We start from the raw sequence: 26,289 nt of genomic DNA, 5'->3' as shown, positions 1-26,289 counted from the left end.
GCGCCACCACCTGCAGCGCGATTGACGAACGTAAGTTTTACATTGTGCACCACTGCCAATGCAGCATCACCAAATTCTACAGGGAGGAACAACAGGTTCCACACTGCCCACCAGGGATTATTTGTCTGTTATGCGTATTTGCCTGTCGTGCACGAATGCGCCGTCCAACCAAGTTCCTACCTGCCCACTCCGAAGGAACGCGTTTTGTTTAATCCGATAACGGACGTTTACACACGGTTATCATTGCTATTCATTACAAGCAAAGATGTTGTTACAACGGAAATATAACACGACAGAGGAACGTTTTTTAATCGTGCATATTACCTTCCACGACTTTGGATTGAAAACAACAAAAGCAGAAAACTGCACAAAGCATGACAACACGCATGCTTGGAAGTATTATCATTAAAGTGTTCACGTATGGATAAGACATGCGTATTGACACACGGTATTTATTTTTAAACAAATAAAAGTAAGCTTGGGCAGGACACATTGCTACAAATGGACCAGCAAAACGGGTGACAGAATAACAGTCCTAGGAGAGAAGATGCCTCGATTGTGGGATCGTGAGGGATGATGGTAATGTCACAAGGCCATCATCCAGCAGGAGACAGCTTACAACTGATAATGACTACAGCAAAAACAAGATAAAATTGTAATGTGCGTCAATTTAAAACATTCACGTCTTGATGTGTTACGGGATGCTATTAGCATAAATGACGCTATATAAAATGAAGGTTATTTTTAAATGCACGACTCGATTGAGGCATAGGGAGCATAGGGCCCAGTGCAAACAATTAAATGTTTCAATGCTTTTCAGACCATCCAACCCTGTGGCTTGAAAGTGTAATTCCAGTGCTGGCTCGGTATCCAAAGATGAAAAATGTAAACTTAAGTGACCTTTTGTTCATTGCAAATTATAATTATTTGAAATCTGCATTACAAACAACATTTATGCACAAGGTTACAATATGATAATTGGTTTACCCTTCTATCTGGAAACAAAACTGACACCTTTTTTACAAGGATTCATGTTTGCAAGACCACAATACCCGCAGTCATAATGCAAACAAAAAACATACCTCTGATAATGTATGCACTGTGCATACATTATCAGAGTTATGTTTTTTGTGCATACATTATCAGTTATGTTTTTTGTTTGCATTATGACTGCAAGTATTGTGGTCTATGCAAACATGACTCTTTGTAAAAAAGGTGTCAGTTTTTTCTTCTTGGTTCTTTCGGTAAAGTCACGTAGAAGGGAAGTAATAAAATAATAAAAATAAAACATAATAAAATAATTATCCCGACGTTTCGGCCACAACGCAAGCAGCCGTCCTCAGGTGGAGAACAGGTCCGTCAAGTAGACAGAGTCTGAATGGCACGCTCCAGGCTTGGAGCGACTATTTATGCTGGGATGGAGGAGCGAAGAGCGTCTTGACAAAATAATTTGCATATCAAGAGGAATTTAGCATATGTATGGGAAATGCAGATATGCGACTAGCACTACTTGTGAAATGCGTAGGTTTGGCGAGGGGTTTAAAGTCATTATGCCCATGCATTATGCAGGATTAGCAGCATCAAAGGGAGGGAGTAAGGTCAGAATTAATAAAGGGTTGCGTACGATGACAATGTTGAGGAGCTAAATGCCAATGTCGAGGTCTGCTCGCCACGAGAGGGCTTTTTGAAAGATACTCTTTGGTTTGTTCGATAAAGTCACATAGGTAAAAAAATAAAAAATCACGACGTTTCGGAGGCAACACAAGCTTCGATCTTCAGACGGAAGCTTGCCTACGTGACTTACCGAAAAACCCAAAGAGTATGGACCCTTGCAGTCACGAAAACTTCTAATCTACAACTTTTGGAAAGCGTTTGTGTAGTTTTGCTATTCCTTTGTTGCAGGAGCTCCAACTAATGTACAATGGTATACACAGTTTGTGTTGCATGGCCATTCGCACTGAGATTTGTCTTTGTTTTTAAATTCATGAGAGATGTGCTCATCTGCGTGTTGTGCTGATGCAGTTTATGGTACACCAGTGTCTTCAAGGAATATCAAAGCCCTGAGAGAGGGGGTGTGACGTTTGGGTTTCGAACGAGGCGTTTATTCTGGATGTCAACATTGTTCCACTCTTGTTGGCCAGCATTCTTCCAGATCTGAGTGAGATTTCTAGGATTCTAATAGCGCGATCCCAGAAGGGGGATCGAGACACACGAGCCGGTGATGTACATTGTCGAGGACAACACTGATCACAGGTCAGTCAATAAAGAATCAGCGGTAGACGGTTGGTGGTGGCAGTTTGGGGTTTGAAATGGCAAAAACTTAAAACATTTCTTAAATTAGCCCATTGTTTAAAATAAACCTGCTATTTTAACTCCCCCCCCCCCACCTTTTTAAAGCCAATTAGACAAAAAATTCCACACTTAAAATCGTAAATTTAACAACAACGACCGTGCAAAATCATAGAATTATTCGTGAACAAAAAAACAAACATCTATTATTTTTCTACCTACGTGACTTTACCGAAAGAACCAAAGAGTATGGATTTCTGCAGTCACAAAAGATTAAAATGGAAGAGATGTACGGGTAAGATATGCATGGGTGAAAAAAGGGTATAATCAGTAATACGACTACGATTACAAATAAAGCTCGTCTCTTTGGCCAGCCACTTTTTTGTTGCGTGGAATTACAGGAAGAAGAGTTTGTCACACAGGCCTGGATCTGGATCGCTGTGCAAATTCTCCCCAACCAACGAAGCCAACTTGTGGGCATACTGGCACGGAGCTGGCACACGGACAGTGCCAGACCAGTTGTAGTACAGGTGAGTCATCTTGTACGTTAGCCTGAGGTGAGAATTGGGGTAGGGACGGAGGGGGGGGGAAAGAGGTGATAAACAGTTCTTTATTACACCACAACACCATATCATCTAACCCGTAACACATCCACTCTGATCATTTAACAGAGCTGTTGTGTTCTACAGATGTTCACAAATCCTGACTTTTTCACATGCGGTCATTAATTTTTAACCTTGCATACAACATTTGCTTACAATAAAAAATTCTCTCCAATGTTTGAAGCAGTTTGTGCTTTTTGTCTGGTGAAACTATTTTGCGCATAACAAAACTGGCATATTTTTCTACGTTTCACAGACCACCCCCACCTCTGAATGTGGTCTGCGCCAAGCATGAGGCTGTTGAAGATCACCACGTAGTGCGTGGGGGAAACCGTGCCCTGACGCACGTGTTGCGACACCAGGAAGAAGTCAAGCCTTTAGAAACACGCACGCAGCAGGCGCACACCCTTAACAAAATATAAAGTTGATTTTTCATATGCACAGGATACAGCGAAGTGTAACACAGTACAATGATAATGCTTACTTGCACGCTCTCCCAAACAGTGCAGCAGCTATATAAAAAAAGACAATAAAATAAGAAAATCAGAAAAAATAAATTTCGATTTAAAGCTTTCGTGACTGCAGGGATTCATCTTCTTGGTTCTTTCGGTAAAGTCACGTAGAAGGGAAGTAATAAAATAATAAAAATAAAACATAATAAAACAATTCTCACGACGTTTCGGCTACAACGCAAGCAGCCGTCTTCAGGTGAATAATGAGGAGGATCGAGACACACGAGCCTCATTATTCACCTGAAGACGGCTGCTTGCGTTGTAGCCGAAACGTCGTGAGAATTGTTTTATTATGTTTTATTTTTATTATTTTATTACTTCCCTTGTACGTGACTTTACCGAAAGAACCAAGAAGACAGAAAAAATAACTGTATATAAAATGGTGAGAAATAGAAAGACTTATTCACAGCAAGTATTATTTACACAGAAGTTCTTGCAAATTACTCGACATACTGCCTTTGAACAAATGCCTGGCGACGTGCACCCAAACTTGTCAGATCTTGGAAGCCGTACAGGTTTTTTGAGCCTGTCCAGGCCTTTGGATAGGCAACCACAAAACCTTCATCTGACAGTCAATTGACAAATGGCTATACATGTATTCGACAGGAAGCAGCCTCTCACTTACCAGGTGCAAAAGTAGATTTTTTCTTACTCAGATTTCCACGATTTCTAAACATGCACAGTTTAACTTTAAGTCAATTTATTTCGTCTTTAATGGTTGGATGGGAAAAACCAAACCCATAATTCGTGTAAATACCAAATAGTTGGAGACCATTGCAAGCACCGAATATAGAAAGGTTTACTCGTGAGGCCCTTTCACGAGGGAATTTTTATGACTTGAATAATCATATAAGAACCTCCAAAAACACTAAATTTATCACTTCATTTATACAAAAGGAATCTGGTTTGGTGGCACTATAGCCCAGCACCAGATTAATAAATCAAAGGCCATGTGCTCAAGTCCCAGAGTTTAAATGATCCAATTGTACACATACCTAGGCAACTACTACACCTCGGTCCCCATTAAGTGGCTGGATATGTGACAATGTACGCGTGATGAAGAAGCAGACTCTCAGAGGGGTGCGGGGTGCTGTTGCTTGCCATAACAAGCCATGCTCACCACTCTTGGCTGGTGGCGACAGTGTCCAGCACGCTGCCCGGAGGCGCGTTCTCCATGGCGCCGTTGTTGTTCAAGAAAATGTTGGTGTTGATCCGCTTCTGCACCACAACCACCAGCATCTTGGGCTGGTACGACAGGTCAAAGGTCCTGAAGCCGTTAGTCAGCTGCATCACCTCGAAGTCACGCACGATTGCCAGCTGGCTGTCAGACACGCCGTCGCGGTACATGATGATCTTCTCCGGGAGGGAGTGGTTTAGCTGTGCAGAGAAAAGGCCAGTTAATGGCAAGTGGCAGGATAGGAAACATTACATACAGGTAGGCATGTGATGACACATCGATTCAATTCTAGTCAATTCTATATTTAAGACTGATTGAGAACCTAAGAAGTGACCATTTATGATTTATGTTATAGGCTAAAAAGGAATAGTCCTGCAATTACTTTCTTACGGCGGAAGGGGCTTTTACTAGAGGGAGCTGTATGCGAAAGCCAAGGACCCTTTTAAGTCAAGGCCAGGCAAGGCTGGATCCTCTAGGCTGAGGCCAGGGTCAAGGCTGGTGCTTCTAAGCCAAATCCTTTGACCGAGGCCACAACTCTTGAGGCCAAGGCCACAACTCTTGAGGCCAAGGCCACAACTCTTGAGGCCAAGGCCACAACTCTTGAGGCCAAGGCCACAACTCTAGAGGCCAAGGCCACAACTCTTGAGGCCAAGGCCACAACTCTTGAGGCCAAGGCCACAACTCTAGAGGCCAAGGCCACAACTCTTGAGGCCAAGGCCACAACTCTTGAGGCCAAGGCCAATCATGAGAGCCGAGAAAGTGTCCAAGCTGGCCTCAAGGCCGAGGACTGCTCGAGATGACCCCAGAGAGGAGATGAGTGCAATCAGAGACCTACACCGGACATGGGAGTTGAGAGAGCTGTAGAGACATGATTAAATTAGCTGAGATCAAAGTGAAATAAACAAGACAAAAATTCCCGTGGAGGCAAGAAATACATATTGTTTAAATATAGGGAGGTTATGATGCTATGTAACAACATAATGTCTGTACTTGCAACATACGATGTCAAGCTGCCTCCCAGCACACTCATTTTATTAAGTGAGGCACCGTAAAATATAGATTAAGAACCATATTATATAAATAAGAACAAAGAATATAATGAATTGGTATAAGGCGGCCCCCCTCCACCAAGCAGTGTGCCACTGGGAAAAGAGTTTGCATGTTCAGATGAGCATACCTCGTAGTATTTCTTAATGGCCGAGGTCATGCACAGATTGAGTCCATCCACCAGCTCCTGGGCCGTCGACTGTCGCACGACGCGCGAGTACCAGCGGCTCACGGATCTGTATCGACAATGCAGGAGCCCAATCAATCCTAATCCACCAAAGAGAAGGATTTTCAGGCTGTCGGGCAAACACTGTTAAGCGAGCACCAATACAGGGCGACACAACGCACGACGGGGTAGCGTGAGCAGCAACATGTCTGGCAGACTTTTTTCTCCCAATGGTGATGTTTACATACCGCATTAGATAGTTATTGAAGGTCGAGATGATCAAGGTGTAGGGCTTAAGACCAGTTCTGACATTCACCCTTTGTTAGCATAACCAGTGCCACCAACCCAGGTAGCTCTGACCAGACAACATTGCATGAATATTCAACTGCAAACCCAAGTACGGTTGTGGTTTTAGCATGTTAAATACACAAATGTTTTGCAAACCATTCAGTTATTTTACACACAACCTTTCGCAACATACACAAACTCGGGTCAACCTATCAATGCTGGCGTGAGATTGATGCGACTGTCTATGCATGTCAATACATGTCGAAGGCGATTCATGGGGGAGCAGTAGTGTCATGGTTAGCGCACTGCGTTATGATCCCAGCAACCCGAGTTTAATTCTCGCCAAAAATCAATAACAGTGGCGAATATTTGAACCAGTCTTGGGCCTCCCCTAGGTCAACTCCGCCTCAAATGAGTGCCTCGTGCGGTGTTTAAAACATCACCGCTACGGAGACAAAGGCGGCCGATCATGTTGTTGGCCACCTCGCCTCGTGTGCCGTGCCGTCTTTCATAGGTGCTCGCTAACAGCACTTGCCCCAACAGTCTGCTGAAGCTTTAATGGGGGATCTTTGTCTTTGTTAAGGTGATTAACCACTGGAGTCAAAGTAAATGCCACGTGGCACATAAGACACCAACCTGTTCATGCTGGCCACAAAGCCAACCACAGATTGCTTTCCGAGCACCACGTTGTGGAAAACATCAACTCCAACCACCATGATGTTTTTCTGGACACAGAAAGTCATGAATAACTGAACAAGAATGTAACGCTTCATATCTTTGGATCTACGAAGCATAACGAGCTGAAATTTTCTACACAGACTCGCCTCGCTTGACAATTCAAGATTTCATTAAAAAAACAGTCCAGGTCCCATCCATTGTTGTCCTTTTCGTGTTTTTAACTAAATTTGAATAAGTCGTTTTTACATTTTACCCCCCTTCTTGAAATCACGAATGGTCAAGCCCACCTACGACGACAAACTTCTGGTCCAATCACAGTGGCTGTTGCTGGCCAGCCTATGACCAATGTGAAAGGAGCGCTTTTATCGCTGCTCGTCATGGCGACGGAGCAGCCGCTGTGCTTCCCCTTTCCTTAGCGCGAGAGCAACAAGGACACAAAGTTTGGTTACAAACAAGCTTTTCAATGCACACTCTTATATTTGCACTCAAAAGTAGAATATACATTCGTTTGACCCAATAATTATTCAAATTTGATGTGCTAAATAAAAGTTGGTGGCTTCTTTTCAATGTTTAATTTTCTTTAAGAGTGTTTTTTCTACCTTTGAGTGCTAATAAAAGTGTATTAATTGAAAAACTTGTTTTTTAAAATCTAATTGTTGTCACCCGAGCCTGAGTGCCAACCAGCAGAACCTCTGATTTTACTGTATTAAGCAGAATTTCATTTCGTGCAAAGACACGTGCGCACACCGCTGGCACGCAATCTTCGAGGTTACCGAGGCTCTCCATATCGAACTGACTTCACACTGCAGTATACAATTGTGTCTTATCAGCATATTGATGGAATTTGATGTGATGCGATGAGATGACATCGGCGTTCGGAGAGACATATGTTGAAAACAGGAATGGCCTGAAGATGGACCCGTGGTACGCGAACTGTACATGTACTAATTTAGTTACACACATGCATAAACACTCAAGAGTGGTTCGGAATGTATTCCAAGTCTACACACAATCACCCATGAACTTACAAGTAACATGTGTGCCCAATTACTTTTGCACCGTTTGCTAGACTGTTTTAGAAAAGCAGAAAACGTAGACATCCATTCCAGAATAACAATTTGTGAATGTAAAAAGGTCAATTAAGTTTCTTCTAGGCTGTACAAAATGTCACCAGTTAAAGCCATCTGTTGACAATACCACACGGGCGCTTACCAGCGGGATGTCAAGAATCCACAGCTCCCCTCCCAACTTGCAGTTCATCTGCAGCACCACTTTCTGAGCCACGCTGCGCATTCTTTTCTGCTGGCTAATTGTGCGCGTCTGCACAACCTGCACAGGAACCACAGTAGAGGGAGAAACACGCTTACACGGGGGGAGGGGAGTGGTGGGGAGAGGCTGTGTGGAGTTGTTATCCCAATGCACTGCGTACCTAAATGACCAGAGTTCAATTGCCAGCCACGGTTAGCAACAATGGCGAGCAATATCTGAAATGGTCCTGGACCCCACCTTCACCAACCCATACTGGCCAGCATGCCAAGGCATGGTCAAACATACCTCGCGTATGACCAATTGTTGTGAGAAGGCCTTCATCAAGCAGGGGATTGACAATAATGTTTTTATTATTTATGATACACACCAAATCTCATTGCTGTCATTCCCTAGGCAGTGCCGATGCCTTGACTGTTTACAACTCGAATCACAATCCACGTATTCATGTGATGATAATTATGATGCTGCATTGACACTTTATTACCAGAGTCTTTAATCAGAAAAACAAAAGGCACTGGGTAGGTTATGAGGGTTGTCAGACAGCACACATCTTACTACATTTGTATTTGCAATTCTTATTTTGGACTGTCAAACACACAACATAAGATATCATAAATATAACCACGTCGCAACAAAACCCATTATGGTATTATGACATGGTTATATGGGTTTTTAGCTCCATCTTCTGGCCACATACATTTTGCAGCACTATACATTGATCGAATCATTGCCATCAAATAAGCACTCCTGAATGAACTGCCGAAAATAAATTCGGAATCAATAAATAGTTAATGTCTATCAAGTGCAATGCATGAAACATTGGTAAATCTTATTATTGTTGAATAATGCCAGACATTGTGTGGTTGTTGGATAGATATTTTTAAGTTGGATATCTTCACACTTGCTTTGGTTATGTGGAAAGGTAACTATTCATATCGTTGGTCAAGCAATAGGTAATCAAGGCAATTGCGTGGAATAGTTTTGAATCCTAATGCTGGTCCTCTTAGGATTTTTGCCAAGTTGCTGTAGCTTGGCTGTTCAAGCCTTAGGTTTCGGTGTAAATGCCAAAGAATTTTGAAAGAGGTCTTGTGGGGTTGGTGCATCTGGTTGCGGAGATATCATTATACAGAGAAACACAAGTGGCACATAACTGGAGAACTACATTTTATTTTCCCCTTAAGCGAGAAATAAAAACATTATAACGATCATTTGGACGAAGAAACAAGTTGCCGTTTTGATTAACAATGCCTAATGTGCAGTGGGTAAAGCAATTACTTCAATGCTGTTAACAGCTGGAAAATGTAAATAAGTGACACTACAAACGTTTACCTCCTTACAATAGCATTCACTTTGTTTGACAAATCCAATGATTGCTTTAGGTGTGACAAAGTCTGCCATGTGTGTACCTGCGATGGCACCGCCAGCTCCACACAGCAGACTTGCTTCACAGTACTATAGCGGTCGTCCCGCAATGTGGGAAAGATGCACATGATCATCTGCACCTGCACGTCGCCCACAGCCAGCAGCAGCACCATCAATTAACGACAAAGGTGATTAATGCTCATACCACGGGCATCAGGGTGTGGCACACATACTTTTGAAACCAAAACCCTGGTGGCAATTAAGGCATTTCTCTCAAGTCCGCCGCCCATCACTTACGCCCTGGGAGTAGCTGTAGTTCTTGCGGATGCAGTCGACGTAGGTCTTGGTCTGATCGTTCGGCATCTCTATTATGTTGGGGAATTGGTTTACGAGGCCCATCGGAGGCCCCACGCTGCACATCATGTTCACAAACTCGCGCACGAGAAACGAGTCCCGCTGCGTGCAGAGCACCTGCCAGTTCTTCATCGCCACCTGTGCATCCACATTGTGCGTAAAAAGCGTACACCGGGCACAAGGCTAAACCGTCAATCCACTCGTGGGGGGAAATAAGTCTTCTGTTTTACTTTGCATTTGTCAATTATTCATCAATAGGGAACGGGGTCCCTAAAGCCAAACAGACGTGCGAATGAAGGAAAACTAAGCGTATGGCTTCGATGTTTTTTCGGTTTGTTGTACCGCACGTTGTTCGGTATTTCACTCCCATGTGCTCATAATCACAGGATTATATAGGAGCTGCTGGATTCAGTTCCTTGAAGAATCAGAATCAGAATATTTATTTATACTACAGGAATCCCATGAGCTATGACGCTCTCTTTCACATGTGCGCAGTAATTTTCACAGATGACCAGTAGAAGCTCTCACTTAGCGATGAGCAAAACGTAGGACATTGTGCTGAACAACACAGTACAATAAACCAGCAAACACATCAGAGAGTGTACAGACAACTGAAAAAACCTATTCATTTCTCGTAGTTTAGCAATGTCCTAAATATGGCCATGCTGCTAACACACTGGGCTATCACTTGGAATGTCATAATACATTAACAGATGACTGAACGACTTGAGATGGAATGAAAGTCAGTTATCCCACTAAACAAATCCGTAAGCACATATTCAAGACACAAAGTCACAAACTCGAGCCCAAGGAGGCAGTGACTCACGGCCGTGATGCAGGGGGCGTTGACAATATGGCGCGTCCAATCAGCTTCAGGCGAAACCGCAAAAGCCTTGGACTGCAGTCGAATCATCTCGGGCGGGAGTTGGCGGCCACTCAACTGAAATGGTAAAGGAAAGTCGTTTGCGAGTCCGATACCGGCTATGAAAACACGCGCGAACAATAATTTCACTCGGTTTGGTGCACCTAGCACTCAAGCGCATTGCTAAGTATACAATACATTTCATAGGCAAGCATTTACATTTGTGTTTTATAGGTTTTTGGATGGTGTTAAGTCTTGGTGGTGGTAACTGCTTGGTAAAAATCCCAAGCACTGTGGTAATAATCAATAGGCTCCGAACACCGGCAAAGACTGAGCACATTTTTTTGTATGCAATAAACATGAGATTTTATTTTATAAACAGAACTGGTAGCTCCACTCACAAGTATGGAGAGAAATGACAGATTACCTTATAAATGTCACTGTCCAATTGCAGGCCCCAGTTTGATAGCTCCTGCTGGGCTTCAGGATTATTCTCCACAGTGCTGATGAACTCCATGAGAGAATTGTGTCTCAAGGATGGCCCAAGGCGCATGTGCTCAGATATTGCCTGCAATGGGAAGCACAATTAGTGTACATGTACAAAACATTCATGGAACTTGCTCAATAGTCATCGTGATCGACGCCATTAACAGCATCAACATTTGCCGGCGCTTCCTTTTGCTAAATTCCATAGTTTTTACCAAATATTACATTACTTTGTTTAGAAATGCTTTTTGCGTTTAGTTTGACATCCTTCCCCAGCACCTCCGAATAGCACTGTTCGAAAGAAGTTCAAACATACACACATGGCAACATGTTTGCAACGCATAATACAACATGAGAGTAATTCAATATGAAACTTAAACACATTCCTGCGGAGGGAGCTGGTAGGAACGTTGGGTTGCTCGGTCAACGGCCAGCGTCAACGGCGGCATGGTGTATTCCGTAAATATGGCCGACTGTGAGGGTGGGCACAAGCCGGCGTGAGTAGGTTAAACGTTGAGTTTTATAAGGGCACCATGGGGTGACCAGCCCCTCCCCACCCAGCCCCACCCTCTACCCAGCCCCACCCTCCCCACCCCCTCCCGAGCGTCACGTGATCACAACTGATATACGAGTGCTTTGATATACGAGTGTGCTTTGGATTACAAACACGTTTCCGGAACGAATTATGCTCGCAATCCATGGTTTTACTGTATCTGGTTAAGTTGAGTAATCAAACTGATAATATGTACTCAATTACATAATTTAAAAGTTCAGCTCTAGTGTTACTTTTTATGGTACTCGACAAGGACACACACCATTTGAGCAACTGAACTGTCTTGGATTATTGAAAGAGCTCCTCCAAAACATATCCCAAGCAACAACAATGTGAATATTTCCTCCTCGCCTCATCCGAAATCAACCTCCAAAAACAACCTTTGGCTGGAGGAAAAGCTTTAACTTGTCCACCGCTTCTGTCGCCATCATAATAACCAAGCTAATGACACGATTGTAAAGACGATCAAATACAAATCATATTAGTAGTGGTGTTGCTATTAGGGGCTGAGTGTATATGTCACGCGCCAGGTGACGTTACTCAGAAGGTAAAATTATCGCTAATTAAACATTGTACACCCAATAACAACCACAAGTTTGAAAGTGTTGCTGAATCCATGTATCATGATCAAGCCAAGCCCAAGTGTCATGTACAAGATTGGTATGAGACTGTGCAACATGCTACCTTCATCATGCTGAAGTCTGACCTCATCAAGTCGGTGATGCCAGTCATATAGGCGAGCTCTGGGATGAGGCAAATGGTCTGAATCGCCACCTGCAAAGTCAATCGACACAAGCCCTGTTAACGGTCAGTACAATCTTAATTCCTGATTAATTAGCACTCACGCCTAGTGCTATTGGGTTATAAAAAAACACCAGGCAAAATAAACAGAGCACCAGACTTGTAATTCACAATACATTGCCATCATAATGTACCTGTAATTTCAACTGACCAAGTTTGCATAGCACTGCGAGTTTAGCATGATTTAAGGAATAAGGATCTCTAGTTACACAAAAGCATTAAAGAGAATAAAATAAAAGACTTAACCTGATCATCTGCCCGATTCCTTTGCTTTGCTCGATGCAAGAGCAGTGGCTGCCCAAGGTCATCTATTGTAATTTCGTACTGAGTCCTGGGAAAAAAAAGAGACGAGACTGGTAAAATGTAATGTGTCCTGGTTGAAAACAGCAGATACAGCTGAAAGTGAAAAGCCATATTTACACCTCTTGTGTGTCATCCTCCATTAGGTTGATTATAATTATTTTATAGTGTTCATCATAGAATTGCATTTTAACACGTAGGCTTTCGCGAACAATATTATTCATAATAAACGTTTTTGGGTTAGATCGCGTTATTTATAAATGTGTCGTAACCCTCTACCACCCGACACGGCCAATCAGCAAAAAAGTGTCACGTTGACAAAAGACAAATAGTTCACTACTTTAGCCCACCGGTGTGTTGAAGAGTGAAACCACAACATCTCAAAACCCTGCAGCAAAACGCTTGTTAACCAGAGTCCAGCTAGCCGGATTCCGCGCTTCATTCTATTCAGGAATCCCCCCGCTTTAAGTTGCCACGTTGTGTGTTGTTTCGCATACAAGTGCAATGTTTCGCATACGAGTTATTTTAAAAACAAAACAAATTTGCCCTTACTTGTAGTACTCAACAAAAGACATGGTGTTCCCAGCCGAATTGAGGAAGGTACTCTTGGGTGTCTTGTCCCAGGCGATGTCATCGATGCGGTAGGTGCGATTGTTGTACCGCGTGATGACCACTTGGCCCACCAAGGCCTTGGTGCACTCCTCCTGAAAGTTGGCGCCGCTGTGGCAGCTCTCGTACAGATGGGTCCTGTTAGCGGACATGCCACGATGCACGTTGACGAGTGGGAGAGACATAATAAGAAGAGGACATGGGGGGAGAAGGGGGTGGGATGCTAAACCATAAGACTGAATACATTTAAACTCTGTAAAATAATTGAGAAAGAAATAAGAAAATAAATTGCAGAACACCACAAAAATCATTGGAAAATGTAATGGCCAGCAATTGGCAAAATAAATTCCGCAAAAGACAGGTTGAAAATTTTCAATTCACAAATGATAGCCGCTTACTTAGAAGATGGAACCATAAAACGGCGGATGTTATTTTTATTTAGTGGAGGAATTTATGTTGACTTTGATAGCACAATAATGCATATAGCCAAGGAAATTAACCATTATTCTTCAGATGAAGAGGTGTCACAGTTGAAAAAGAAAAGCAAGAGATTTTAAATGTAAATCTCTTGGACCAGATAGTTTTAACTGTGGTCATCAAAGTAGTCTGGGTCCCATTGTTGGAACAACAGCAATAACATACATATTTGTTAAATGTTACACCATCATGGAAATATAAAAAAAAAATCTTCTAAAAAATTATGGTAAAAAAAACTTATACTACAGATGCATTAGCCGCTCATTGCAACTATATAACTGTTCATATAGATAATTGGGAATTGAATAAAGTGAAATTTAGAATCCAACAAATCACAGGAGAAAAGTTTACGAAAGGTTTCTCTACCAGACCAAACACTATCATGTTGAACAAAAACCAATTCATTTTAATGCCACTGTGTGCCTAGCCTTTGTAGGCTACACAGATTGCAAAAATGTTTTACATGTTGGAGGGACACAATTGGAAAACATATCAGAGAATAAATATATACCTAGGGCAGTTATTACAGGCAGCCCGGGATCAAAATGATAGCGCACATGAGCAGCAGCAGCGGCACAGGGCCGCCCAACTTCATGCTACACTCACATGACCTCCAGCACACTGTCCATGCGCAGAACTCGATGGGACACATCGAGCATCAGCATCAATCCACCGTCTTTCTTTTGCACAGCAACGATGTAGCCAGGCCAAATATGAATCCTATGGGTAACGCAAAAGCACCGTTTACATGGCGTAGGTCATCCAGGTGAAGAAAAATAAGAATGCAGATGGAGGCGAGTTTTTAGTAAAACGTTTGAACGCATGAACACGAGTAAGCATTATTAAATAAAATAGCAGAATAGTAAGCACTCTAGCAGCATTAGGAATCACATCTAAATGATATCATCAATACTTTAGTTTCACTGTGCTTTTAGACATTGCTTAAGGGGCAGTTTAAACATATACATCTCAGTTGTTAAGCACAAGCCCAACACACCAAGCAGTAAGCAGAAAAAACTAAACTATTGAACGTGTATTAGATGAAGGTTAATGTAAGGGATTAATAATCGTTAATGACTGCCCAGGGCAGAAATACAGATTCAAGTAAAGCACGGACTACATTGTAGTTGACCTGTATCTGTTGATGACGATTGGCTTTCGAGGATTCAAGAAACTTTTTCCAACCAACTTTAATTCCAGCAATCGCATTATCCTAAGCAGAGGAAACAAGGCAGGCTATATTGTTTCAAAACAACGCAACAATTAGTGAGAAATGCAAGTACAAACTGTAGTAATATTAACAATATACACCGTCAAATTATATATTCTCACTTTTTAAATATGATGTTGTAGATGGGCAGGCAGAGGTCTGAATCTGGCTCAATGATCTTGGTGCACCTGATGGACAGGGTTATCTCCACTCCGTCTGAATTTCGCTTGGAAGTGAGGTTTAGCTGACGAACCCACAATTAAACACATCAAAAACAACATTAATCTAACTTCAGTAAACCATTATGGCAAAGAGAAAACACTACCACGTAACAAGTTTAAACGAACATTGAATATTGCACCCAAAGCCTTAAGACCTCATGATTATTACCTTGTGACAAGGGTAAATCAACAGAGTATAAGGAAGTATGGCGGCACTTGGGAGTTGGAAAACAATAAAGAAAGTTATTAGAATCTCCAGCACTTACGTTGTCGTCGAGTTTACGAGGCAGATACAGGACACACCCATCAAACGCTTTCGTGTTGCCGATCACCGACTTGTGCTCGTTAAGTAAGCCAAAGCGAGTATTCGTGCTGTCCACTTCAGGGCTGTCCGAGGCACAAGTGAGATCGTTAGCAGTCACATATACTTACGACATGTCAAATGTCTCGATTAAGCTTGTGTACAGTGGGCAGAAAATGGTTTTATGAGCTAACAAACTCTTGAGACCCGACTGACTGGAGAGTGAGCCAAGAATGCGAGCTCACATGCACAAGTTCGCATACATAAGTTACCACTTCGTTGTGAGATTTAAATGGTTGCAAGAAAACGCAGCTTCAGAGTTGTACACCCAATTTTGCGACATCTTGTGAGAACACAATTGTACATTTAAATTAAAATATTGATATTGCACTTGATAACACCCTGTTTAGACATTATTACACAAATCTATATTAATATAAAAGGGACATTTGTGGATATGTGCGTCTGTTCGAAATGTTTAGCATACTTCCCAACATGCTACAAACTTGAAATTTGGCATGTGCGTAGCTTCCATACTGTACACAATGTAAAAAGTATAAAAATAGACTTTTGTATTTTGGGGGGGGAAATGACCATGCAGTGTGTGGCGTCAACCCGCATACAGGACTGGCGAGAATCGATATCTGTGAGCGTTTGTGGTATCGATTAAACGGGAATAGGCTGATTCTAAAGATAACAACCTTCCGATTCATTTTCTCGAATTAAAGAATCGATTCTTGGCGCGAGAGCGTAAGTTTTTTTTCTACCGCGTGTTAAATAAAACAAACAAAAAATATATCACGATGTTTCGACCGCTTGTGTTGCGATCGAAACGTTGTGATGTTATTTTGTTTTATTTAATTTTTCTACCTACGTGACTTTACCGAAAGAACCAAAGAGTACGGATTTCTGCAATCACGAAAGCTTTATATCAATATTTAAAAATATGTAAGCATTTCGAGTGGGTGTGATAATCGTTGCACCAAATGCTTACTGTTTGAAGTTATCAACTTCAAATGTGTACGTGTCATTACGCGAGCTGTTCCACCTCAATAGATTATCTCCAGGCTAAATATTTTTTTTTATAACTTAAAGTGGTGGGTCACCCTTGCAAAAAAAGTCAATGCTTTTTGTATCTCAACGGGTTAATGCCACCACCTGTTCAAATAAAGGACACTTAAGACTGTCTGGCAGTGATGTAATCGGCAAGTCTACAGACTAATTTGTAAAAAACAAGTCCCACCTGAATGTCACGTGATACTGGTAGATGGCTTCGTTGGAGCACCTCAGATGGATGTAATTTGTTGCAATCTCCAGAGGAGTCCCATGGGTTCCGATTTTTTGTATAGGTTTCCTAACACAGCATTCCAGACATAACAGCATGCCAAACACATTGCCAGCTGTCCTTTAATAGTTACACCCAAGACCTACAAAAAGATAAAAAACACTTTTATGGTGTGATTTCAGCCAAGCAAATCACTCACCCTTCTACATAACCAAAATGTTGTCAGATGAAATGGGGAATTTTAGTTTTCCCTCCACACCAATTATGACATCGGCACTGTTACAAGAGGAAATATTGAAACAGAACGCTAGCGACGCATCACTCTGTCAATGACAAGTCTCACAGAATGTCACCAATTTACCAGTGGAAATGACTTAAAACAGGTCTTTATCTACATCTTATTTCCACTGAAACATTTGGATAACTGAATTAAACTTAAGTAAAAAAAACTACGTATAATATGAGAATAGGTTTTTCCCCTTTTATCTGGCAACATAATATATGGCTTTTTCCAGTCACTGAAGACTGCTTTGGATGTGGCAACTAAAGTTCGAGAGCCCCCTTAAAGGGCTCATGGATTATGGACACACATATCAGTAAGATACTCCGAGAGGAAAGACAGCATGTGTGTCCTTCAACCCATATTTGACCAGCATTAAGAGTTATGATTAAACAACCCTCAAAACTGACAGGCTAAAAGCCATGGGCCTCTCCGAGGCATTTCATCACCTCCACACCACAGGGATTATTTTACAACAAGGAATCACAACGAGCCGCTCACTCACTCGACAGGGAGCGTGGCAACGGACAGCTTGCTGAAGGTTGACTCCAGGGAGGTAGAGCTGCCCGATTCCACCGAAGTGGACTGCGGCTGGCGAGAAGTCTCGGAGGGAGTCTGCAGTCCCAGAGAGGACGTGGGGGAAGAGATGGACCTTCCCCGTCCACCTAACACTGCAATTGATAATAATAATTATATTTTGTTCATGCAAAATGCACCTCAATGCTAGAAAAGACAACAGCAAAACATATTTATTGCCCCTTGCAAAAAAACATAGCACACCCAAAACAAGGTCAACTCAATTAAAGGCTATAGTAAACAATACGCAACAGACTCTTTGGTTCTTTCGGTAAAGTCACGTAGGTATAAAATAAATCACGTTTCGATTGCAACACAAGCAGTAGTCCTCAGGCGGAAAAAATATCATCCAGCAGTGGAACTGCTGAACTAGCGAGAAAGCAGCTACAACAAGGCTATATGTAGCCTTGTACCTACGTGAATTGACCTAAAGAACCAAAGAGTATGGATTCCTGCAGTCACGAAAGCTTCAAATCAAGAATAAGCAACATGTTGCCAAGATATGGCATCCTTACATTAAGATGCCCTAAAGCAGAGCAGAGCCAGCATGGGACTCTCATGGACCCGGTGATTTTCCACTCTAGAGAGCCCCTCTAGAGGTTGGTAAGCTCTTCATCCTGGCCAGAGGTTGGAAGTGGAAAGAGGTGGGAATCCCACACTTTACCCCACCACACATGACCTGCTGAATATATATTTACGTACAATTAAACAAAAGAAGCCACTAAACGGATAAGACAGCTCTAACCTGCATGAAGGACACTTTCCTGTTGAGCCAAATGGGCCCTGTCAGGACATGGCAGGGTAGCCCTGCTGGGCCCAATATACGAGACCCCAGGTGAGCTTGGAAGCAAAGCCAATGCATGATCACCCCTCTCCAAGGCAGCAGTAACAACGGGAGCAGCAAGGAGTCCCTGCTGTATTACGCCTCGTCCGAAGCTTCAGCAAAGCGCACACAGAGGACAAATTACACAATCATACAAGTGGGCAGAAAATGGACACGTTCCAAAGAAAAATTAAATGTGCACATGAGCAGCATACAATGGACAACAAGTTCACTGTGAATTCTGCGTAAACAATGTATGTATTAAACAGATTATAAAAACACATCAGTTATAGATTGAGTACCATATATGGTCTGCCAGGTAAGCTTTAATTATAATTCATAATCATCATTCCATTACTTTATTTAGCAATGCATAATTAAGATGCCTGGGAAATACAGAGGTTTGCAACACAGTTGGACATACCTAATAACTTCTTTACCGAATGGCCCCGTTTCTGCACCTCTGTATAGTCCACTGCTTGACGAAGCCACCGGCGATTTTGATTCCTGTAACCCTTGGGCGACCTGTCTTCCAGCATTCCCAGCTGATAAAATTCCTCGACCTGGTGTATTGGAATCATTTTGGTTTAAATGCAAGAAACATTAATTAGCTTTATTCTTTGGTTCTTTCGGTGAAGTCACGTATAAAGATACAATAATAAATTAAATTAAATACTAGCATACGACGTTTCGATTGCAACACAAGCAATCATCATCAGGTATAAATTAAATAGAAACACAAATCTAGTATACTTAGAAATGTAATGTAATACAACAGAGAGTCGGATAACATAACAGTCAACACCCTATCTGGTTGATTACGTTCTTCCTGAGAATGCTAAATTTAGAGAGAGAGATTAAACACAGAACCAGAAACATAGACAGACATATAAGCAGACAGACGTCGTATGCTAGTATTTAATTTAATATTTTATCTTTATACGTGACTTTACCGAAAGAACCAAAGAATAATTCCTGCAGTCACGAAAGCTCCAAATTAAGATTAATTAGCTTTTCTGTTCAATCTGTATGTATGGTGGTTTTTGTGATCAGAGTTCTCAATTTATAATTAAAAAAAAATGACTTAATATTGCAGCCAGTGGTCCACTCAGCCCATCATCCCTCCATGATCAATAATTTGATTACTAAATTTGTATTACGTCAAAAGTGCTCACACTATGGAGAGTGACTATAATTATGGACATGTGGAATTCCTGCCACTGGTTAAAAGTTGTCAACAGAGGTGAGTACTGCCCAGTGTGACGACATGACCACACACCAAAACACTCCTTCACATATTTACACAATGGCAGGAATGACAATGCTCTACTGTACTATGCAATTGGAAAAATAACCCCCTATTTATAAAGTTCTGGATGAACATGTTCCATTCAGCTGCTTTAGAGCATCTGAGCGATAGGGTGCAGGGCAGACTAGGGGTTTACTAAAATAATTTGGCTGCCATTTAAAGTCCACCACTCCTCACAACTACTTGCAATCATCCATAAACTATGAGTTTTACTGATATAACGTTTTGGTCTGGTTCTTCCATGTTTCCCTTTTATGTATATGCATAATGCACCTCGATGCTAGAAAAGACAGCAGCAAAAAATATATATCTATTGCCCCTTGCAAAAACACATAGCACACCCAAAGCAAAGTCAACTGAAGTAAAAGCTGTATTAAACAATAAGCAACATGTTGCCAAGATATGGCAACGTTACATTAAGATGCCCTAACAAGATGACAACAATGTCAATGGGACCTTAGTACCCCCCCTCTTTCCTACTGGCATCTCTGTGCAAAGCCAGCATGGGACTCTCATGGACCCGGTGATTTTCCACTCTAGAGAGCCCCTCTAGAGGTTGGTCAGCTCTTCATCCTGGCCAGAGGTTGGAAGTGGGAAGAGGTGGGAATACCACACTTTACCCCACCACACATGACCTGCTAATTATATATTTACGTATAATTAAACAAAAGAACTAAACGGATAAGACAGCTCTAACCTGCATGAAGAACACTTTCCTGTTGAGCCAAATAGGCCCTATCAGGACATGGCAGGGTAGCCCTGCTGGGCCCAATATACGAGACCCCAGATGAGCTTGGAAGCAAAGCCAATCCATGATCACCCCTCTCCAAGGCAGCAGTAACAACGGGAGCAGCAAGGAGTCCCTGCTGTATTACGCCTCGTCCGAAGCTTCAGCAAAGCGCACACAGAGGACAAATTACACAATCACACAAGTGGGCAGAAGATGGACACATTCCAACTAAACTAAATGTGCACATGAGCAGCACACAATGGACAACAAGTTAACTGTTAATTCTGCATAAACAATGTATTTATTAAACAGATTATAAAAACATCAGTTATAGATTGAGTACCATATAAGGTCTGCCAGGAAAGCTTCAATTATAATTAATAATTTTATTACGTTATTAAGCAATGCATAATTAAGATGCCTGGGAAATTCAAAAACGAACAACATAGTTGGACATACCTAATAACTTCTTTACCGATCGGCTCCGTTTCTGCACCTCTGTATAGTCCACTGCTTGACGAAGCCACCGACGGTTTTGATTCCTGTAACCCTTGGGCGACCTGTCTTCCAGCATTCCCAGCTGATAAAATTCCTCGACCTGTTGTATTGGAATACTTTTGGTTTAAATGCAAGCAACATTAATTAGCTTTTCTGTCCAATCTGTATGTATGGTGGTTTTTTGTGATCAAAGTTCTCAATTTATAATAAAAAAAAGACTTAATATTGCAGTCAGTGGTCCACTCAGCCCATCATCCCTCCATGATCAATAATTTGACTACTACATTTGTATTACGTCAAAAGTGGTCACACTATGGAGAGTGACTATGATTATGGACATGTGGAATTCCTGCCACTGGTTAAAAGTTATCAACAGAGGTGAGTACTGCCCAGTGTGACTTAACATGTGCTTCGTAGACATGACCACAGACCAAAACATGCCTTCACATATTTACAAAATGGCAGGAATGACAATGCTCTACTGTACTATGCAATTGGGAAAAAAAAACATAAGCCCCTATGTATAAAGTTTTGGATGAACAACATGTTCCATTCAGCTGCTTTAGAACATTTGACCTTTCGAGTGCAGGGCAGACTAGGGGATGACCAAAATAATTTGGCTGCTATTTAAAGTCCACCACTCCTCACAACTACTTGCAATCATCTATAAACTATGAGTTTTACTGATATAATATTTTGGTAGGTTTCTCCCTTGTGTCCCTTTTATGTTCCAGATTGTGTAGCAGCAAGCCATCACCCAATCCTTCATCTTTGTTTGCAGTTTTCTTTTCTTGGGAGGGAAAGTGTAGAATAACTGAAACCCCTCCCATTTTGACTTCAGAGGCTAACTTATTTGCCTGATGACGACCGCTTGTGTTGCGATCGAAACGTCGTAGTTTCTTGTTATTTTCTTTGAACCTATCTATGTGACTTTACCGAAAGACCCAAAGAATATGAATCTCTCCCATGTTACGGCTTTGCTTTCCTTATTTATATTTTGAAAAAAAAAATTGTTCAGTGTAATGATAAAACTAGCATCTGAAATGTTCAAAAGTATGAACCAAGTGGGATATGTCATTTCACACCATTGCCTTCTTGAGTCAAAATAAATTCAGGTATAATGCAGCTGGAAACATTTTTACCAGAGGACATACCAAAAATGCTGAGGCCAGGGCCCAGAGCCGCTGGGGGTCTGTGCTGCAGGCTGGCCAGCAAAGTGCTACTTCGTCCATAACTTGGAACCTGATGATATAATTAAGGACTCATGTTACTATCCAAGCAAACACAAACAATATTTCGCATTCCTACACATTCACAAAGTATTTTTTTGCCGTTCAGCTCAAAACACCATTAAAAATGTGACTCAAAATATTTGATGGGCAAAATTACCAATTTTGCATCCACAGAAACGTGGTATTGAATTCTGTCTGCCCTACAATTATAAGACTTTGAAAAAAATACCACCTTATTTTGTTTCTGTCGTGAAAATGCGACTTTAAATTCTGCCCTGAAAAATATTAATATGCCTAAAACTTCTAAATTGCAATGAAAAATTACGACGGTAAATGACAACCTCCGATGCAGCACATCACCTGCATTTGGTCATAGGCTGCCCCTGCCGTTGTTGGCTGCTGCTGCTCCAGGCTGTGCTGGGTAGGACGTGGAGTCTCTGGGAGTTTGGGCTCGGTTGGGGGCAGCACGGAACGACCCCTGCCAAACCGCCTCTCTCCATGGTCTGCCATCCTCTACGCTCAAGAGTAAACGTCAAACACAATATTTAGCATGACGATAACAGGAATAACATTAAATGCATAGAGGCATATGCTGTCCTCTTGTGAAAAGCAAATAAACAGTACCGATACATTAGAGGGGCCCTGTCAATAACATCTGGCAGTTTGCCAGCATTTATTTAAACACATTCCTGCGGAGGGAGCTGGTAGGAACGTTGGGTTGCTCGGTCAATGGCCAGGGTCAACGGCGGCTTGGTGTATTCCGCAAATATGGCCGAATGAGGGCGGGCACAAGCCGGCGTGAGTAAGTTAAACGTTGAGTTTTATAAGGATACCACGGGGTGACCAGCCCCTCCCCACCCTCCCCCTCTCATTTTTTGATGCACGACGGACGGACACAATAATCCCGTGGGCTGGTGGAACCAGGTGGTTCCTACCAGTAGCAAACCTGTCTCTGCTGATGAGACCGCACATAGAAAACGGTGCAATTGTTTTTACTGGATCAATGCTGCTGAAATGATGCACTTCCTAAAGGCCGTGGGGCCAAAGGTCTGCATTAAAACAATTGCAGAGACGAATATATTAATGCGAGTAAAAATTTTCACTGTCATTATATTACAGAACATTAACACCATTTAACCTCCCAGTAACCAAAAACCACAGCTCACATCCAACTCTCAAAACGCAACTGACGAACCACGAGGGCATCACGTGACAGACGATGTGCGTGATCTTCGAGGACCCCTCCCGGCTCCCCCCGAGCCGCAGGAACGGGGGTCCCCTCCCCCACGAGGAACACAGACGGGGGTCCCCTCCCCCACGAGGAACAGAGACGGGGGTCCCCCCCCCCCACGAGGGGGTCCCCCTCCCCCACGAGGAACACAGACGGGGGTCCCTCCCCCACAAGGAACACAGAGACGAGGTCCACTTCGTTAACTCAATCAGCGACTCTCTCTCGTCCCCGGTTGGAGAGTCGTGGCCCCCACGACTCGTGTGACGCTTGTGTGTGAGTATGCAGCGCACACAAATGTTCAATTTACGAACTTTAGGAGGCGCCTTTAAATAATAAAACAAGTTATGTACCACAGGGGGTTGGGTTCTAGGCCTCGGCAAGGTAAGGTAAAAGTTAAAAACGAGCCTATTTTTACCCTACCTTTAACTTACCACAATCACTCTACCCTACCTTTTACCCTTTAGCAGGTAAGGTAAAAAGCAATGAGCCTACCTTTTACCTTTACCCCATATAAATTACCCAATTACAGGGTAATTACTAGGGGACTACTACACATGAACAAGGTTTATAACGGTGCATGCTAGGTAGAGCGCTTTACTCATATAGAATACTCTCGATTATTCCAATTTTACACGCTTTCTTTTAACTCACGCTGTCTGTTGTCGTTGTATCCTCAAATCTTGTAACTCAATTTTAACCCACTTCCCAATGTGGTATCGACTACAAACTTGGTATACTTAGGTCATACTGATGACAATACTTTATCCCATCATAAAAATATATGTTTTTAAACATTATTTTTTTACACGGCTTGGGTCTAATTGTCCACGCTCAACTGACGTTGGCTGTAATTGGCCACGGTCTCTTACGTCGTGGCAAGCTTCGGGGCCACTTCCTGGAGTCGTGGAGTTCTGTCACTGCTAGTACATTTAATAAAAGCGTGTTTTTAATAAAGTTTTTTTAAAATATATTACTTATTAAATGGAGGCCACGGACTGCGCCACGGAGCTTTTAGCGGTAAACAAGGCACCGTATTTACCGGGTAATACTTCGCGCTACCTTTACCCTACCGGGGAATTCTTCCGAGCTACCTTTACCCTACCCTTTACCTTACCCCTTGGCATGTCGACATCTTTACCCTTTACCTTTACCCTTTTACCCGGTAAAAAGGGTAAATTACCTTACCTTGCCGAGGCGTACTCAATCAGCGACTCTCTCGTCCCCGGTTGGAGAGAGTCGTGGCCCCCACGACTCGTGTGACGCTTGTGTGTGAGTATGCAGCGCACGCAAATGTTCAATTTACGAACTTTAGGAGGCGCTTTTAAATAATAAAACAAGTTTATGTACCACAGGTGGTTGTGGTTCCTCCAAAACTCCGCAATAAGGGATCCAGGTCGTGTTAATTTAGAAGTTGAACGACTTGGGAGAAACATTTCCACATTGCGCCATAATACCTCAAAACTATTGCAAAACATTAACATGCAACTGTACTTAACGCGACACAATGTGCAGTGTTGACTACAGCATGTATCATAAGCAACTGTAGCAAATGATAAAAAACGGGAGCACAGTACAGTACTACATACTGTACATTGGAAACCAGTTAATAGGTAGGCGCACGTCTTAACGTGTATGAAATAACAAGTGTTGTATAATAGCGTCGATTTGTAAGATGTCACTTTGTTATCAAACACAAATAGACAGACCCCGGCTAAAAAGAACACACTTTGTTGAACACTGTCCCGTGTTGAGGTGACGGTCATCATAAAACGGGGTACTGAATCTATAATAAATTGATCTGCAAGAGATAACCATGACAAGTGCTCTCTCTCTATTCCCGTGTTCCCGGCTAGGACGTACTGTTTGCTCCGGTATTCTAAGGCAAAGGTTGGGGGAGCGAATTAAAAACGTTGGGCTCGTGTGACCACATTTTAAAAATAAGCCATCGCCAGGTACAAATGTAGCCCCCCCCCCAACATTTGACTTACTGAAGCGTCTCAAAAGTCTAATATAATACCCCAATTGGCGACCCAAAAGTGGCAACACCTCCTGCCTGTATGGTCAACCTTTTTCGCACCGTACGTAACCAACCGTGCCAATCGGAGGTGCGGGGGAAAGGACAACTCGACACGAAATAAATGCGTTTTCAATCGAGATTTAAAAGTGTCATAGTTCCAGTGGCTTCCTAACGACTGAGCGTTCCAGACGTCCGCAAGACGCCGGTGGTAGCCATTACTAGACCGGATACCACATCTCCAACATAAATACAAAACGAAAGACACAATCCTCAGTGACCACTGGTGGGGCCTTGCGCTCCTCCACGCAAAACTCTCTCGTCGCCGCCAGCAGACCTAAAACATGATCATTTAGCGCCTGAGATTTGTCATTCGACACAATCGAATGGAGTCTGAAGAGTACCGAATGGAAGATCGAAGCACCACGTGTCACTCCGACTCGCCCGCCACGTGTCCGCCACGACCCTCCACGCCACGTGACTCTCTCCGCCGTGCCGACACTGGATTGGTCGATTCGATCACCCACGTGACAACCCCCCCTCCCGGCCAAATTTTTGAAAGCGTCCAATCAGAGGTCGTCTAACGGAAGCTCGATGTGGGCCCCGCCCCCTCCTCCTCCAATCTCGCGAGACTTCGTGAGCCAAGTGTTGTTTGTGAGCACGCTCGAAATCTCGCGATAACTCGCGATGTTGCTAGGGGTGGCGGTGTGTGTAGAGAACCCACGTGGTCAGCCACCGCATGCCCGC

General features: G+C 42.7%; 1 protein-coding gene across 1 annotated transcript; it reads right to left on the bottom strand.

The window, feature by feature from the left end:
• Positions 1-285: 285 nt before the first annotated feature.
• LOC144720646 (piwi-like protein 2) lies at positions 286-26,041 on the bottom strand. Its single transcript, XM_078597555.1, has 26 exons — positions 25,947-26,041; positions 22,658-22,810; positions 22,220-22,307; positions 21,027-21,165; positions 20,535-20,725; positions 18,953-19,091; positions 18,451-18,641; positions 17,635-17,800; positions 16,808-16,918; positions 15,530-15,650; positions 15,165-15,286; positions 14,965-15,045; positions 14,439-14,552; positions 13,299-13,493; positions 12,693-12,777; positions 12,330-12,419; positions 11,034-11,174; positions 10,571-10,684; positions 9,688-9,882; positions 9,435-9,530; positions 7,972-8,088; positions 6,718-6,806; positions 5,758-5,863; positions 4,524-4,780; positions 3,159-3,266; positions 286-2,841 (listed from the first exon to the last, which is right to left on the bottom strand). Exons 2-26 carry the CDS (start codon positions 22,805-22,807, stop codon positions 2,685-2,687), a joined length of 3,363 nt encoding a protein of 1,120 aa, XP_078453681.1. The 5' UTR covers positions 22,808-22,810; positions 25,947-26,041; the 3' UTR covers positions 286-2,684.
• Positions 26,042-26,289: the final 248 nt, after the last annotated feature.

This window comes from Lampetra planeri, chromosome 9, assembly GCF_965212315.1.
Source record: "Lampetra planeri chromosome 9, kcLamPlan1.2.h2, whole genome shotgun sequence".
NCBI classification, from domain to species: domain Eukaryota; kingdom Metazoa; phylum Chordata; class Hyperoartia; order Petromyzontiformes; family Petromyzontidae; genus Lampetra; species Lampetra planeri.
The sequence above is the reverse complement of the archived record's forward strand: the minus strand, read 5'-3'. Positions and strand labels throughout refer to the sequence as shown.